The sequence below is a fragment of the Malaya genurostris genome, chromosome 3, assembly GCF_030247185.1.
Source record: "Malaya genurostris strain Urasoe2022 chromosome 3, Malgen_1.1, whole genome shotgun sequence".
In the NCBI taxonomy this organism is placed as follows: domain Eukaryota; kingdom Metazoa; phylum Arthropoda; class Insecta; order Diptera; family Culicidae; genus Malaya; species Malaya genurostris.
Window position 1 is genome coordinate 137,259,933 of NC_080572.1, and position 16,927 is coordinate 137,276,859.

The window sequence follows — 16,927 nt, forward strand, 5'->3', positions numbered from 1 at the left end:
GTTGGAGGTGTGCGAGTATTGGCGAATGTGAATGATTTGATTTGTTTACAATTTGGTTTATTGTCTTTGCGTATTTGGAAAGAAAGTACATAACACATTATCATAGTGACAACGCGCTTGTTGTTTTGATGCAAATAATCATTGAACTGAAACTTAACCGAGCTCATCGAGGGTTTATATTCAAATAATACATATAAAATCGCAGGTCAGTCTATATAACTTTCTTATATAACTTATATATATATATATATATATATATATATATATATATATATATATATATATATATATATATATATATATATATATATATATATATATATATATATATATATATATATATATATATATATATATATATATAAACTTCAGAATTTTATTCCGAAAGCGTTCTAGTCCTGGCGGAAAAACAATTGCATTGCGATTTATTTTTTTATTTTTCTCGCTACACTTAGTTTGGATTTTGCTTGATCAGAAGTTATGGGCTAATACTAAGAGATAATTGTGATTTTGCCATATTTAATTGAAATAAGTATCTATTGTTAACATCATGTCACAATTTTTAAATGAATCCATTTGCAAGTCAACGTCGACAAATGAATTCATTTTTATACATAAAATATCGAAGTAATGTTCTCGAATCGTGTTGAATGTGACAAATTGATCAACGAATCACCGAGATACCAGCGCTTTGAATTGTGCTCGGAAAATCTATCGCCGAAAGTTTTAAGCTGACCTATTAGTCCCCGGAACATCAATATGACAACACATTAACATTCATTTTGTTATTCATATTTGAAAGGCTTTACTACCTGCATTCGTTCAAACTCTAGTAAATAGACAAATTCGTCCAAAACTTTGCAGTACAGTATGTTACATAAGAGCGTGGTCACTGTTGTGAAAAAATGAAAAGACTCAGCATGAAAATACTTTTGAATATTGTTTTTTTAGATCAAAAACTTGCATGCAAATACATTAATAGCAAGTCCAATCCCATTCAGCGTTAATAATGGCTTGACACTTTAGAGGCATACTTTAAGTGAGATATTGCGCGTATTCTTCTGAAAACGACGTCCAAATTTTGTGAATTCGGCGATCAAGCTACTTCAAATTGTGTAGTAAGTTTTTCACAAGCTTCATCTTCATTTGAGCCCAAACGTTTTCAATTGGATTGACATCGTGCGACTGAGAGGGTCAATCCTAGGTAACGACACCTGGTCCATTCAAGCCGTTTTTGCACATGTTTTTCACTCAACATCGGTTTTGCAAAGTCCTTTGAAATTTCCTTTTTTTGCGTTCAAATGTCTGCGAACAGTTCCGTACGATATGTTTAAACTTTTTTTGATCAATTTTGAAGCACCTTCGCTCAAAGTTGATGTCGGATTCTTCCTAATCACTTTTTGTCTTTTTCCACCACCACAATACACCAACAAAGCCACGATTTTGAAAGTCGTCGAAATTTTTCACCTCTTTAAAACGGTTAACCCACTTACTCACAAACTGTTTCGAATTCTTCATGTATTTAGCCGCGGCAGCTTGGGTCATTTTGGAACCTTTTAGGTGCGAACACAAAAAAAAACTGTTTCAAAGCGCGAAATCGAATTGTAAACAATAGTCAACTGATTTATCATCACATTGCGCCAAGGATACTACTACTCTCTGTGTTTCATAAAAAAATCACACCATTCCTCTTTACCGATCGCGAGTAATCGTGACCACTCTCTTATGTAACAGACTGTACATGAGATATTTCGAAAGAACCACTATCACGCTATATCGTGGTGACCACACTGATTCCAGGGATGCCAGGTCATTTTTTCAAAAATCTGTGATCAAACCTAAAACCTGTCTGTGAAAATCTCCGTTTTCCGTATCACAATAGCAGTTCAAAATCAATTTGGTGAGCAAAAAAAAGGTCTCACTACCAACACGCTCTGTACCTTTTTCCTCAATCGCTCTGTACTTTTTGGTGCTCGATTTCCAAAATCTGTGAAAATCTGTGTCATTTTAAAAATCTGTGCAGAAAATTCAAAATCTGTGAAACACAGATTAATCTGTGAACCTGACATCCCTGACTGATTCGATTCTTCGATAGCTAAATGATTTTAAATATACTCAAGCGAACACGGTGTACAGTAGACAGCAGAAAATGGCACCGACACACAATGCAAAAGCGATAATCCAGCGCGCGAACGCAACTTTATAAATCAGTTATCACCTCACTGGACAACGTGCTTTGTTCACAGGCAAGCACCTTCTAAGCAAAGAAATGTTATGTGACTACGCAGAATGATGCGGTATTTCTTCATACATGACGCAAAACCCCCATATAGCGACAGAAGCAGTTTTGTAAATGAAATTCAAGGTGCATACCAGCGATCGAAACCATTGGCCATGCACGAAAAATCAAGAAAAACAAAGGTCGATTCTAACCAATTTTCAATAGTATGCTATTGAAATACTGAAACGTCGTTGCCATACATGTTCAAGTAAAATGTTCTCGAATCGATTAGTAGTTAAGTTATAAATATTCATCAACAAACGCTTGAGTTATAATCGTTCAAAAATATGACAGAAAAAGGTTATGGGGCTATTTTTAAAACTTTTAATTGACACCCGGGCCCGAATAGTAAAAAGCAAGACATTTTCAATGCGAAAACTAAAATTTTTCATGTGTGATGCGAAGCTCCCCTTTAGCGAACGAAACAGAAGCTACTAAATGAAATTCGAGGTGTACAGCAACGATTGAAACCGTCTACCGTGCGAGAAAAATCAAACGAATGTCATCATGATGGCGTGTTGTGATTGTTTCGTGCAATAGAGACGTTCTCAGACATTCTCAAGTTAAATGTTTCCGAATTGATTGGTTGTTCAATTATATCAATCCATCAAACAATGACTGAGTTATTATCGTTCAAGGTTATGACAGAAAAAGGTTACTCGGCTATTGTTGAAACTTTTTATTGCCACCGGCCCCGTACAGTGAAAAGTAAGCCATTTTCAGTGCTAAAATAATACCCTGTTTACAGCGATGCTTTTACAAATTGATGGGTCCGGGGGCAAGATTTATTTGTGTACCCCAAGTGAACTCAATGATCCTCTTTTTACTCAGTGAGTCCCGTCAACGGCCGCCTGAGACCGCGGCCCGAGCCCTCACTGTAAAAGCGGTCCTGCCTGTTTAGCTTGAATTTCATATACAAAAGTAACGGAAATACAGAATTTCGCTTATTCTCGATTAATTGGTTTAATCAAAGTAGAGTTAGCCTAGCATTAAAACAAAGACTTACTCTCTATAATCAATATTGAGAACGAAATAATCTTTTCGTTGAATTTTTTTTGTTAGTGGGTATAGAAAATGGAAAAAAATCTTTAAAACTTGCAGCATGCAGGTCTATTAGCTTATAGCCAAACAAACTAACAGTGGCTGAACCGGTCGAACTTTAATTAAAATAATTGCCTTATTATCCTATTGAATGAGATTAAATTTTACCTGGATCCGATTTCCAGGATAATGAAAGATAAAAATGTTTACCCTTGTTACCGTTGATAAATTGGTCACAATTTCGACAGCTCAACACACATAATATTGTTTTCTTTTGAATTACTTTAACATGAATTTAGGTCTAATTTTGGCTCTTGTAATTAAATAATGAATTTGATTTTTACTTAGTTATATGTTATTAAGGGATTATTAAAAGAATTAGGATAGGTCCTTTGGAAAACACACCATAGTATCCTAATCCTTACATCCTCTCGATGATCATGGGTGCGCATTTTACCGTTTCAAACCCGCGACACCACAGTATCCGAAAGAGCGAGATAAAAAGAAGAAGAGGGGAGATAAGGCTTGAAAGATGAAAAGAACGAGATTCGGTCGTGAGCTGCGGAAGCGTTAGGTCGCAATAAAGTCGAGAAGAAACTTAGAAATGGATAAAGTTTTTTTTCCACGTGCTGTGAACATTATCGACGAAAGAGAAGGCCAACGCGAACGAAGACGACCAGATCACGAATTCACCTGGTGAAGCCTGTTGTTAACCGGGTAAAGGAAACAACCAACATTTCGTACCTTTTGACCGTTGAAGGGAATTCGGCTAGGTACTAACCATCCTGTGTAAGGACCATCTTTTGGAGTTAGTGGTCATTCAACCATTCGAGTGCGAGTGGTGCTGGAGCGGTCGGGAGAAGCGAACGTTTCGGAGGTTTAATCCCGGTTGAGCCTGGCCTCCGCGCACCGACGTTTAAGCCGATGAGCTTTCCCGCCGTATACGAGCACCTGAATGGAGCCGTCCTTTCCAGCTGTATGGGTATCCGGAATCCACACGTGGTTTGTGACCCTGCAAGGCTCTATTCTCCAGCGAATTACAGCGGAATATTTCGCATCAATCTAGCAGGTATGAGATACAAAACTCTCGTTCGTTCTGCATGTTAAACAAGCTGCATGGGCCCCATCGGTTCCTGTTCGGCCGCACCGTTTATTTTTCCATTTATTGAGCCATAACCTATTCTGTGTGTCGTTCTGAATTGTGATTCGTAATAGTTGCGTGGTAAGTAACGGTCGTAAGTCCTCCAGAGCAAATAGTGGAAAAGTCGACCCTTAGTATAGAACCACTAGCTAGCCCATTGTTATACCCTTCATATAGTGTACGACACAAAAAAAGTACGAAATTTTCGAAGCAGAGTGTAAAACTATTCGAACTTGTAGGCCTGTCTATTTAATGACCCTAAAATCTTACTGCAACAGTCTCATTTAGGGGTTATCCTATTTTGTGCATAGGGCACTTTACCAATTTCTAGACTTTATGTTTCGTCTTCGACTAGTACATAACAGTTTATGTTAAACTTTTAAGTAACCTAGCAGTTCAACATAAACCGCTAGACAGACATAAAGTTTCTGCTACTTACAGAACACTTTTTTATTTGCACCGAAGTGCAACGTCTTTACTGTCGGGCCGAACGTGAACAAGTTTCGACTTAAACTGGCCGATTCAGGTGATTTGAAGGGTTATCCACACTGTTCTGTACTGACGAGTCGAAAACGAAACATAAAGTATAGAAATCGGTTATGTGCCCTATGCACAAAATAGGATAACCCCTAATTGACCATCACCTGAATCGGCCAATTTAAGCCGAAACTCGTTTACGTTCGACACGACAGTAGAGACGTTGCACTTCGGTGCAAATAGAAAATGTGTTCTGTAAGTAGCAGAAACTTTATGTCTGCCTAGCGATTTATGTTGAACTTCTAGGTTACATAACAGTTCAACATAAACTGTTATATCAGTTCGGTTTTACATCTCCTCCAAGTCAGTCGATAAAACAAAACCGCTTACGTTGGAAACAGAAGAAACCAAGTACAGTATTGTGTAGTGAACAATAGACCTCGAAAATAAGTGAACCAAACGAACAAAAGCTACCGCCGACACGAATTGTTGTTGACTTTAGGCAGTGCAAAATTCGACCTTCGATACGAGAACTTGAAGGTTTGCTTAAGGAGCAAATGCAGCTGGACATTAAACGTGTGCATTTACTTCAATGCAATAAGACGAATAATGTTGTTTACATCCAGTTTTATAAAGAGTTGGATGCAATTCAATTCGCAAAAGACAATAACAATGTGCACTATGTGGAACACGAGAACATTAGGTACAACATTCCAGTATATATGGATGATAGTGCTATAGAAGTGCGTGTGCATGATCTTCACTCGAGCGTCACCGATTATTATATTCGCAAAACTATGTCCCAATACGGAGAGATTCTCTCTATCGAAAAAGAAAAGTGGAAGAATTTTTTCCCCATTATTCTAAATGGCGTACGTGTATTACGCATACACTTGAAGAAGCCTATACCTTCTTATGTGATTTTCGGTCAAGATACAAGAATTCCGTGCAAATCACTTGTTACCTATGACAATCAGATGACCACATGCCAGTATTGTCAAAAAGCTGTTCGCTGCGGTAAGCCATGTGATAAACTGGACAAGGAGACAACTACACCAAAGGACAACAGTGCTTCCGTTACACCAACCCAAAGCAATCCCAGTACACCTGTGACAGTCACCAACAACAGTGAAGCATCCACTTCAACGAAACCATCCAACGTATCCCCTATAGAACAAAGTGCATTAACTGCAGTGAACAACTTACCATCCAACCAACCAGCAACAGCAAACAATGTACAACAAGGCTCATCTCCAGCAACTAGCAATGAAACCAACAACAATACCATCGATGTGGCAATGGATGATGAGACGAACCATGAACGAAGTGCCCCTCAATTCTCGCAGGAAGGAAATGGAAGCTCCTCTCCCCTAGAAAAAGGGTGACAACAAGATCCAACCCAAAAAAAAATTATTTAAAACATCGGCTCAATCGGCCACGTAAAGCTTGTACGCATATAGGCCTGAATAAAACTATCTTTTGAATAAAAAAAAACTGTTATATACTGACGAGTCGAAGACGAAACATAAAGTGTAACAGTCTCCCGAGTCCGGTTCGGGAAACAGTTATTCGAAATATCCAATATGAAACTTGCATCGTTTTCTCGTGAAATGTTAATAAGAAAGGCACCATTACACCTCTAGGGGGTCAAAACAGTTTTATATTTGTTACAGTCAATTTCGAAATTGAGTTTCATTACCATTTAACTTGTGCCGGACTATTGAAGATATCGATTATTTTAACTGGGTTGATATATTTTAATTATACATTACAACTGCAGGTCTAGCCAGTGCGACTAGGTCTCTGACATTACCCACCAACCTTTAACATGTGTCAAATATAATTCACAGTACTATAAGGAATTGACCATCTAATAACATAATTTGTTTGCTTTATTTAATACAATATAGCTTCCTGTACAATCATGATTGAGTAAATAAACGTATTTATTGTTTAATAGGTTGGCACTGGAAAGTTGCAGGATTCAGGTGTATTGGGATATAGAGAAGAAGGCACATTGGACTTACGCAGTTCAACTGAAGAGTTGCATTTTATGGAACCTGAAAAAGGAGGAACAGAAAGAGAAAGACCGCTAGTACCGGTAATTCTTAGGTTATATAAAAGAACTTAATAAATATTTCTTTAAATTACCACAGAGGTACTCGCCCGCCATGTACAAATTAGATGAGCAACAACAAACCATAGGACACCATCAGCGTAAAGATTCAACAAGCTCTGAAGTTGCAGCATTTTTGTGTATTTCAGGACGTACGAGTCGTATATCCAGCGTGGGTAGCCAAGGATCAGGGAATAGTAAACTATCGACTGTTTCTGGCGTATCCGGTATATCTCGTTCACCGTCTCCACACCGCATGTTATTAGAAACATCATTTTGTGGTCCAAAACCTATACACGGAATTCCTGATGACAGTATTCCTAGCAGCATTGAACCAATAACAGCAAAAATACTCGAGCAAGTTATTCTATCAAGAAAAAAGGATCCAACTGAAGCAGTTCTGGCGGAAGGTGTCACTGTTGATATTAGATCTAACCAAGGAGTTCGAAGCAATATTATATATGGGACAGGAATATTTAGGAGAAAGTCAGACAGCAATGCTAATGATAATTGCAAAGAAGAAATAATTGAGCCACCACAAACGAGTAGAAGTATTTCTAATAAACGTTTTATTCCGCCAACAGACTTGAGGAAACCTATTGTGGGTGTAATGCCAAGTGGAACTGAATATGTAAGAATAAAATTGAAACCAGATCATTGCTATAGCGATAATGGAATAGCTGACAATGAAATAATATTGGACGATGACAAAAAAAAACCCACATCATTACATCTTGATAATTTACGTTTCAAGCGAGGTACATCAAGTACCAACAGTTTCAATGCTAGTCCAAAGTCAACTAGTCAAAGCAAGTTAACTCGGGAGAATGGCAGTCGTTCTCCTTCCCCAACCCACACAGTGTCGAGGAAAAATTCATTTTGTTCGATTTTCAAACATAGGGATTCAGTTAGTCCAGACTCGTCTAGCATTAGTCATACAAGAAAAAAAAGTAGTTTGAACGAAACTCATGAGCAAAAAGAACAATTACGCAGTAGAAATAAAGAAAGAGAACCGATTTCAATAAACACTACACCAAACAAACAGAACACGGTATTTACTATGTTCAAACTTAATAAAAAAAATGACACAAAACCAAAGTCGTCGTCACCAAACGAGCTCTGCTCTACGACCGCCAGCATTTCAAATGTTGCAAACAAATTTGAAGACGAATTGCAAACTAGTATCAATCAGCGTCGTCAATTGAGGTATTATGATACTCCTCTGGATGGTAAAAGCATTCATATTCCTCTACATACTCCTCCCGATGAAAAACAAATGAAATCATTATTAAACACTACACCAGTTACGTTAAAGGTAGACCAGGTGACTGCAGAAAAAGTGTCTCCTCAGTCTGTAAACTCAAGCAATAATTGTATGATTACTATTCATAATAGGCCAAAACCAATGCCACCCCTCAAGTGCTATCGAATAGAAAATCCCGATGGAAGTATTACTATACCATTGAAGTCACCAACCGAAAAAAAGGAACGAGACAGTGAGTGGAGTATGGAAGCACAACGTGACAGTTCACAAGATAGTCAAGAAACTGTGATATCCATTGCTCCTCAATATTGCAATACTCCATTGAGAACTACAACAAATGCCTTATCATTAACCAAAATCCAAAACGCGGTGGGACTATCGAAACAAGATGATCCCGAATCCACTTTATCAGAAATATTCTCTAGCATACATGATCAGATAGACCATTCGACCGCCTTAGTAAAATTGAATACTAAAGAAAGAAAACAATTGTTATTTGCCATGAAAATGGGATCTGGTAGTCAAGAGCAAACATTTACCACACAGTTTAGCGTTTCCAAAACGGAAAGTCAATGCAGCCAGCTTTCTGATGCTTCAACTGGTGAGTTCAATGATATATGTGTAGTAGAAAAACCAGAGAGTTTGTCACTTGAAAATGAGCCAGTATCGTATCGAAATAAACGACTTGAGAATGTAAAATGTCTGAAACCAAGATGCAATAGATTTGACCGCGCATCGAGTGATTCAATAGATAATCATCGTCACTCAGACTACATAGAAAATATTCATAGTTTTCAGTATTCGGAACAAAGTAACCAGAATATGGAAGCAGTTCATGCTAATATTTCTCAAGATAGTAGAGATGAATCAACAGTCAAAATATCAACTGAATGTAGAAATTTATTTGAAGTATCTGGTAAAAAGTCTATGGCTTATAATGACGAGCAAAGACTATCATCGGAAAGCGAAAATGGATCTGAAGTGGATTCCTCGTCCACAAAGCATGTGCACTGTAGAATGCTTGCCATTGAAGATCATGAAAGCGCAGGATTAGTTTTACAAGATTCGTTTGATGATGAGTTACCTTATATACCTACTACGCTGCCAGAAGAACGATCAGTTGGAGTGAAACTCCTACCAATGAAAGAGCGTGCTCAAATGGAAATGAAAACTTGTCCTTTGGAACGTCCCAGATCTACAACACCAATACATCCTGCCCCGCTCGAAAATTATTATGGAATTGCAAGCGTTGTCGAGGATCAGGATACAAATTTGATTCGCGGAGAGAAGTTACGAATCAGTCTGCCAAAAAAACACGATGTTTCGATCGAAAGACTCTCTACGGGTCGATCACCACGAAAAACATTTTATTCATCTAGCAAAAACATGTTTGGGTTTGGAGAACAGGATACAAAACAAATAAATCAAAAATCGCCAGTGGGCAATGGAGATGAAAAAGAGCTTACCAATCAATCAAATGTTGGTGAAGAAGCTCCTCCTCCCTTGCCTCCTCGCAAAGCATCTCAACAGTGGATTGATTTTGAGAGTATTCCAGAGATACAAAATTCATCGAAGCGTATAAAATCTCGAGAACAGCATGAATCTTCTGATGAAAATGTTCAAATCACAGGAGTGCTATATAACTATGTCAAGCCCGAAGAATGTCAATGTGAGTGCCACGAAAATGAACGAGAATTCGTTAAGCAACCGATGTCAACGTCAAAAGTTAAAATCTGAAAAGAACAACCCAAGCGACATCAAGCATGCATGATAAATAAAATAGAAGGTAATTACGAAGCAATTGAATTCACCTCTTGATGTGATGATATATATAAATATATATATATATATATATATATATATATATATATATATATATATATATATATATATATATATATATATATATATATATATATATATATATATATATATATATATATATATATATATATATATATATATATATATATATATATATACACTGAGGTCTTTTTTTATGCGGTTTTTTTTTACGCGACTTTTTTTATGCGAATTTTCAGAGTTATGCGGTTTTTTTTTATGCGAAGTTTCAGAGTTATGCGGTTTTTTTTATGCGAATTTTCAGAGTTATGCGGTTTGCCCTTCTGCGGTCTTTTTTTATGCGAAGTTTCTGAGTTATGCGGTTTTTTTATGCGAATTTTCAGAGTTATGCGGTTTTTTTTTATGCGAATTTTCAGAGTCATGCGGTTTTTTTTTATGCGGTTTTTTTTTTATGCGGTACGTAAATTCGCATAAAAAAAGACTTCAGTGTATATATATATATATATATATATATATATATATATATATATATATATATATATATATATATATATATATATATATATATATATATATATATATATATATATATATATATATAATGAGATGAGAGAACGATGTACGATATCTCAGAAATTCGTAATGTATTGTTTAGAAATGATGATAATATATACATTTCGATCACCAAATTCCAATTTTATTATATACTTATATATTATACATTATTGATAATAATAAACGATAAGACTTTAATATATACGATGAAAGACCATAATTTAAACTGTGAAATAAACTCACAACTTTAACATATAAACAAAATTGTCATTCAGTAAAAACCATTTAAGCGAAGAGGTTATATTTCGATTGTAGTGGCTCGTGAGTGAACGGCTGCTACCGAGACAATTCTAAGCTTCAGGTAGTTAAACTGCTCATAGCAAACGCAATATTTGGGGTGTTTTCCGACTGAAAAGCTAGCAACGAAGGCCATCCCGTTCATACGCACAGAGGTGTAGAGACTGATCTACCAAGTACCAGAATTTGTACGCTGCGTAGGATCGAAAGAGACGACATATATCGCGAGGTGCTACACTGCAAGCATCACATTTGATCGCCACCAAGAGCAAAAGCACTGTACCTGTGGTCAGGTACAGGCAGCACACCAAGTGCTGAGCACACCGGCAGAGCAACTGAGATAGCAGAAAAGGACAGAAGACTGCCAATTGGAAACAGCAGAAGACTGCCGATTGGAAATCGTTGGATGAGCTTCACGTCGTTTTTACGATAGAGGAACAGAGACAACAGCAACAAGGTAGATTTAATTTAATTTAGTTTTTTTCTTATAACTGAAATTTTACTATACATAAGTTTTCATTTTGATATTATTAATTTACAAAAAAAAAATTATGTAATGGATGATCTCATGGAAGATCATCCGAATCCAATTCCGGATACTAGTATGATAGGAGCTTAAATACTCCGAGGGCTAAACATTATTCACAGGGTACCACTGAGCCATGGATAGTCTATCTTCGAAAAAAGGCGGGTGGGTAATGTCAGAGACATAACTGGATGTCGTGAATACGAAAACAACTGACATGTTCCTTAACACTTCCGAATATCAATTAGTTGATCAGTTGTAATAATTATGTAAGCATTCCCCTTTTCCACAATTTTCGCAAAAGCAAAAAAGGCTTCACTAGATTACTGTGAATTTCACACAGCGGAAAGTGCACAAATCAAATCAAACAGTTCTAGCACTAAACTGAGGATAATTCCCTTCGATTTGCCAGCAAGAAATTCAAATAGTTCTTTAGAAAACTTTTAGAGCCACTAGAACGGCTGATTTTGTGTAATGCTCTCCACCAGGCGCGTACACAGGGGGGGGGGGGGGTTTAGGGGTTCAAACCCCCCCCCCCCCGAAACAAAAAATTATAACCCATGGGAAACATTGTGATATAAATTGTACATGTGTTGATTTATCACCATGTTCTAAACCCCCCCCCCCCCGAAAATTTTTTCTGGCTACGCGCCTGCTCTCCACCGTTGCTTTTTCACCAATGCAAATGATTGGCAGCTGTGACGTAATCGCTCTTGTCGGAGGCGAAACTAGCTTTGCAAACGACACAAAATACATCTGCTCGCAGTGGTGATAGAATCCAAACTGATCCAATTTTTGCTGAGAGGTTTGTTTTTACCTGATTTCGTTTGTAGCTTTTTCACTAATGGGCGGTTCTTATGGCTATAGAAATAGAGCATATAGAATTTTAATTTCAATCATTTCATTTCGGATTTGCATTTCATTGAAAGAAACTATCCGAATGCTGTACGGGATTCATTCCTGCCTTTCAGAAGGGCCAAATTGTGGAACTCATTACGATATTAAACACTGTTCGGAACATTTTCTCGAATGATTTGTTTTACAGCAGCAGATATTTTGTTCTCTTCCTCAGAACGCGTTCTGATTGGCTGGTATTGACTTGTTGTTGGTAATTAGATTATATAAATCCTTTCACAGATCACTGAGCTATGAGCTTTCAAAATACGAGAAAGGTAAACGCGTCTTATGAATTATCCTCTTTGAATCTCGTTTATACCAAACATTTCAGAAAAGTTTAATTTTGAATTATTTGAGATTATGTCACCCAACTGAAAATTTTATCATAAAATTGTGATCATATTTTCGATGGCATGTAGCAAAAATTATGTTGATTCGTTAGATACAACAAGAGATATTCACGATCAAAAACTTATCACTCTCTCAGAGGGTAAGAGGACAAAAAAAAGAAAAGATTTTAAATTTGATGCAAATTACAAAAGATTTGACATCACATTTCTCTGAAGTTAAAGAAATAATAGAGATAAAATTCGAGTTGTTGTCAACGACTTGAAACAGGTAAACGATATTGTAACCTGTAAATTATTTGCTGTTGAATATAGAGTTTACATTCCATCGAAGGAGGTGGAAATTGACGGTGTTGTGACTGAAGCAAGTCTGACAGCCGATGATTTACTTAAAAATGGAGTTGGTCGTTTTAAAAACTCCATGCTTGAGGGAGTTAAGATACTCGAGTGCAAGCAATTGTACTCAGCATCTGTTGTCGATGGAAAAAGTACGGGTGTGTAATGTCAGAGACATAACTGGATGTCGTGAATACGAATAAAACTGACACGATTTCTTTATACTTTCGAATTCGAATTGATAGCTGATCGATTGTGGGAATTGCGAAACTTTTGACGTCGATTATCTCTTTTCATTGAAAGAATCTATCTATCTATTTAGAAGTTCTATACAAAAAATTTAGTGTCATTAGAACGGCTGATTTCATATAATGTTGTTCACTTTTCGTTTTTCGTTTTTTTTTTCTCCCCAATGCAAACGACCAGAAGCTCTGCTTCCATCCAACGCACAAGAAGAAATGATCGATTTTCGACCACGGTTCCCCTACTTCAGTTGAAGATATGTGCCTGACTACCTCAAAATTGTCGTCCTTGCGCGAAAAACAAAAGCAAAAGTAAAGATTTTGCGGAGTTGTTTTCAAATTTTGAGTAAATTTAATTTTTTTGTTGTTTGTGGTTATCTCACACTGTTCAAAATATTATCCTAAATTCCTGATCATATTTTCGATGAAATAGTGTCAGAATTATGTGGCTGCCATTAATACAAGTCGAGATATTCACGATTAAGTTCTGCCCATTCTTCCATATGACTAATTCTGAAAAGGCGCCCCATAGTAAAGTAAGTCGTATTCACGACAAAAGTCTTATCGTCCTTCGGATTAGTTTCGCGTAACATTTGCCAGATCTGCGTTGCCTAGCCATGTCTATATCGATAAAATTCGTCTTCCTGTTTGGCTTTTCGTACCGCATGTTATGAATTGCACGAACTGTAAAAAATTCGGACATACAGCTACTTATTGTAGTAATAAGTCTAACTGTATAAAATGTCAAGGGCCTCATAAGGATAATCTTTGCGATAAAGATGTTGAAAAATGTGTTTATTGTGGGGAAAGTCCTCATGATGATCTTTCAGTATACGCTGCATTTAAAATGCGTAAAGACAAAATGAAGCTTTCTTTAAAAGCACGGTCTAGGCGCACATATGCAGAAATGCTTAAAACTGTGTTACCCTTTGGAAACCGAAAACGGTTTTTGAAATCTTGCGGAGCCAGAGGAATCTGACTCTGACGGAAATAGTGAAGATACCTCGTTTGTCACTCCTCAAGGGTCTGTTAAGAGGAGATTACCAAACCATAAAATACCAAAAATGACACCTAAAATTACTCCTTCAAAAAAAGATCCCCGTGTTAAAGCTAAAAAGCCAAATTTAAAACCAAAAACTGTGCCTCCTGGTTTGTCAAATTCACAAACCAATCCAGGAACTAGCTCAAGAAAAGAAAATAATCCAGTGGGCTCCGTTTCACATTCACCAACAGGATTACTGAGGTTTTCGGAAATTGTGGAATGGATTTTCGCAGCATTCAATATTTCTGAACCTCTAAAGGCCATCATAACGGCATTCCTTTCAATAGCTAGAACTTTTTTGAAACAGTTATCAGCTCAATGGCCAGCTCTCTCAGGTTTTGTATCATTTGATGGATAATTTATCATCCGCCGCAAATGATTCAATCACTGTCCTGCAGTGGAATTGTCGAAGCATTATGCCAAAACTTGATTCATTTAAAGTTTTGTTGCATAGTCAAAAATGTGATGTGTTTGCTCTGTGCGAAACATAGCTTACATCAAACATGTGATGTGATGTGAAGTGAAGCCACCATCAGATCAAGGACTTGCCAGTGGATGCGGGTAGACTTACAGTAGCCCCGATATGACTCATCCATTCACCTTCTTACTATAGCTGTTACCGAAAAGCGAACAAAAAGAGTTGGGCGGATATGTAAGTAGAGTTACTTACTCGTATTCCGCGGGAATAAAAGATGCTCTTCCAACCATAATATCCAGCGCATGGATGAAGCATATCGCTATACATGCTTGAACCCGCCTGATGGTTTGTTTGAGAAGGGCGCATCAGACTCATTTCAAACCTTCAGAAGGAAACAAGTTTCCTTCAAGTGACTTGGGCTGACTATCCACAATCCCTCGTCCAGTCATCAATTCGTCCGATGCCCTGATGCTCCCTCCCCTTTACGCCCCCGTGCAAAATGTTTTATATTGATAAATACAATAAAACATAGTGTAATGAAATTAATATAACATAAAATGATATAATAGATTACAAAATAATACAATATAACATAATATAATATAATATATTTTAATTTAATATAATATAATACAATATAATATAATATATCATAAAACAATATATAAAATAACAGTTAATGTAGAGTGTCAGTTATGCTCTTCTATCTTCGCAATACTGCAGGAAGTAGAATATTTCTCTTCTAATAACAATAATAATATCCACATCTATAAAAATAATATATGTTATTATTATTGATGACAAATTAATAATAATAACAATAAATATAATAATGAAAATATAATAAAAAACAAATCTAATATAGTACAATGAAATATATAATAAATAATATAATGAATAAAATGATAAGTTGCGATATGCTATGATATTATACTAATTGAATCTATATGTCATTTCTCATCCTCCCATTCTGCCATCAACGCATTCCCTCGACCAATTGTCACCACAGACACACGTGTAGGCATTGAACAGGAACCAGTGAGGACCAAGCTCACCTTGTGACGACCTTGATAGTTAGTTAAAAGATAACTTTAAAAATGATAACTTATAAGGAAAAAAAATTTATATTTTGCGCAGAAGTACGTAGTACTACTCATAATAAACCCTATAATATAATATTATATAATACAACATAATGCAATACAATATAACATAATATAACATACAACATAGTACATAATAACATAAAATAGTGTAAGACGATAATATATGAAACAATATGATATGATATAATATAACAGTTAATGTCGCAGTGTAAGTTACGCTTTTCTAATAATAATAATAATAATAATAATAATAATAATATTAATAATAATAATAATAATAATAATAATAATAATAATAATAATAATAATAATAATAATAAAACATGATGTAATAAACAACAGAATTGTATGTTGTAATATACTATGATAAACATTGCACTTTGGGATGGGCTTCAACCTACAAACCATTTCGCACCCTCTCATTCTGCTACTAACACCATGACAAAAAAGGCGGGTGATTAATGTCACAGACATAACTGGATGTCGTGAATACGAAAACAACTGACATGTTCCTTAACACTTCCGAATATCAATTAGTTGATCAATTGTATGAATTATGCAAGCATTCCCCTTTTCAACATTTTTCGCAAAAACAAAGAAGGCTTCACTTGATCTCGAATACTGTGAATTTCACTCAGCAAAACGTGCACAAATCGAATCAAACTGTTCTAGATTTGCACCAAACTGAGAATATTTCCCTTCGATTTGCGACCTAATCCTAATAGTTCTTTAGAAAATTTTTAGAGCCATTAGAACGGTTGATTTTGTGTAATGCTCTCCATCGTTGCTTTTCCACCAATGCAAATGACTGGCAGCTGTGACGTAATCGCTCTTGTCGGAGGCGAAACTAGCTTTGCAAACAGAATTTTAATGTCGATTATTTCATTTCGGATTTGCATAATTTATTGAAAGAAACTATCAATATGCTGTAAGGATTCATTCCTGCCTTTTAGAAGGACCAAATTGTGGAACTCACTACGATATTAAACACTGTTCGGAACATTTTCTCGAACGATTTGTTGTACATCAGCAGATATT

At 36.2% G+C, this 16,927-nt stretch overlaps 1 protein-coding gene across 9 annotated transcripts in view; it reads left to right on the forward strand.

The window, feature by feature from the left end:
- LOC131435136 (uncharacterized) overlaps window positions 1-16,927 on the forward strand; it is a 252,550-nt gene that overhangs the window by 147,637 nt on the left and 87,986 nt on the right. For all 9 annotated transcript variants that reach the window (XR_009230449.1, XR_009230450.1, XM_058602702.1 and 6 more), the window contains 2 exons: window positions 6,901-7,041; window positions 7,097-10,106. Coding sequence is in view for 7 of the 9 variants with exons in the window: in XM_058602702.1 (XP_058458685.1) it covers window positions 6,901-7,041; window positions 7,097-10,057 (3,102 nt within the window). In the remaining 2 variants the exon portion in view is untranslated. The remainder of the gene's footprint in view (window positions 1-6,900; window positions 7,042-7,096; window positions 10,107-16,927) is intronic.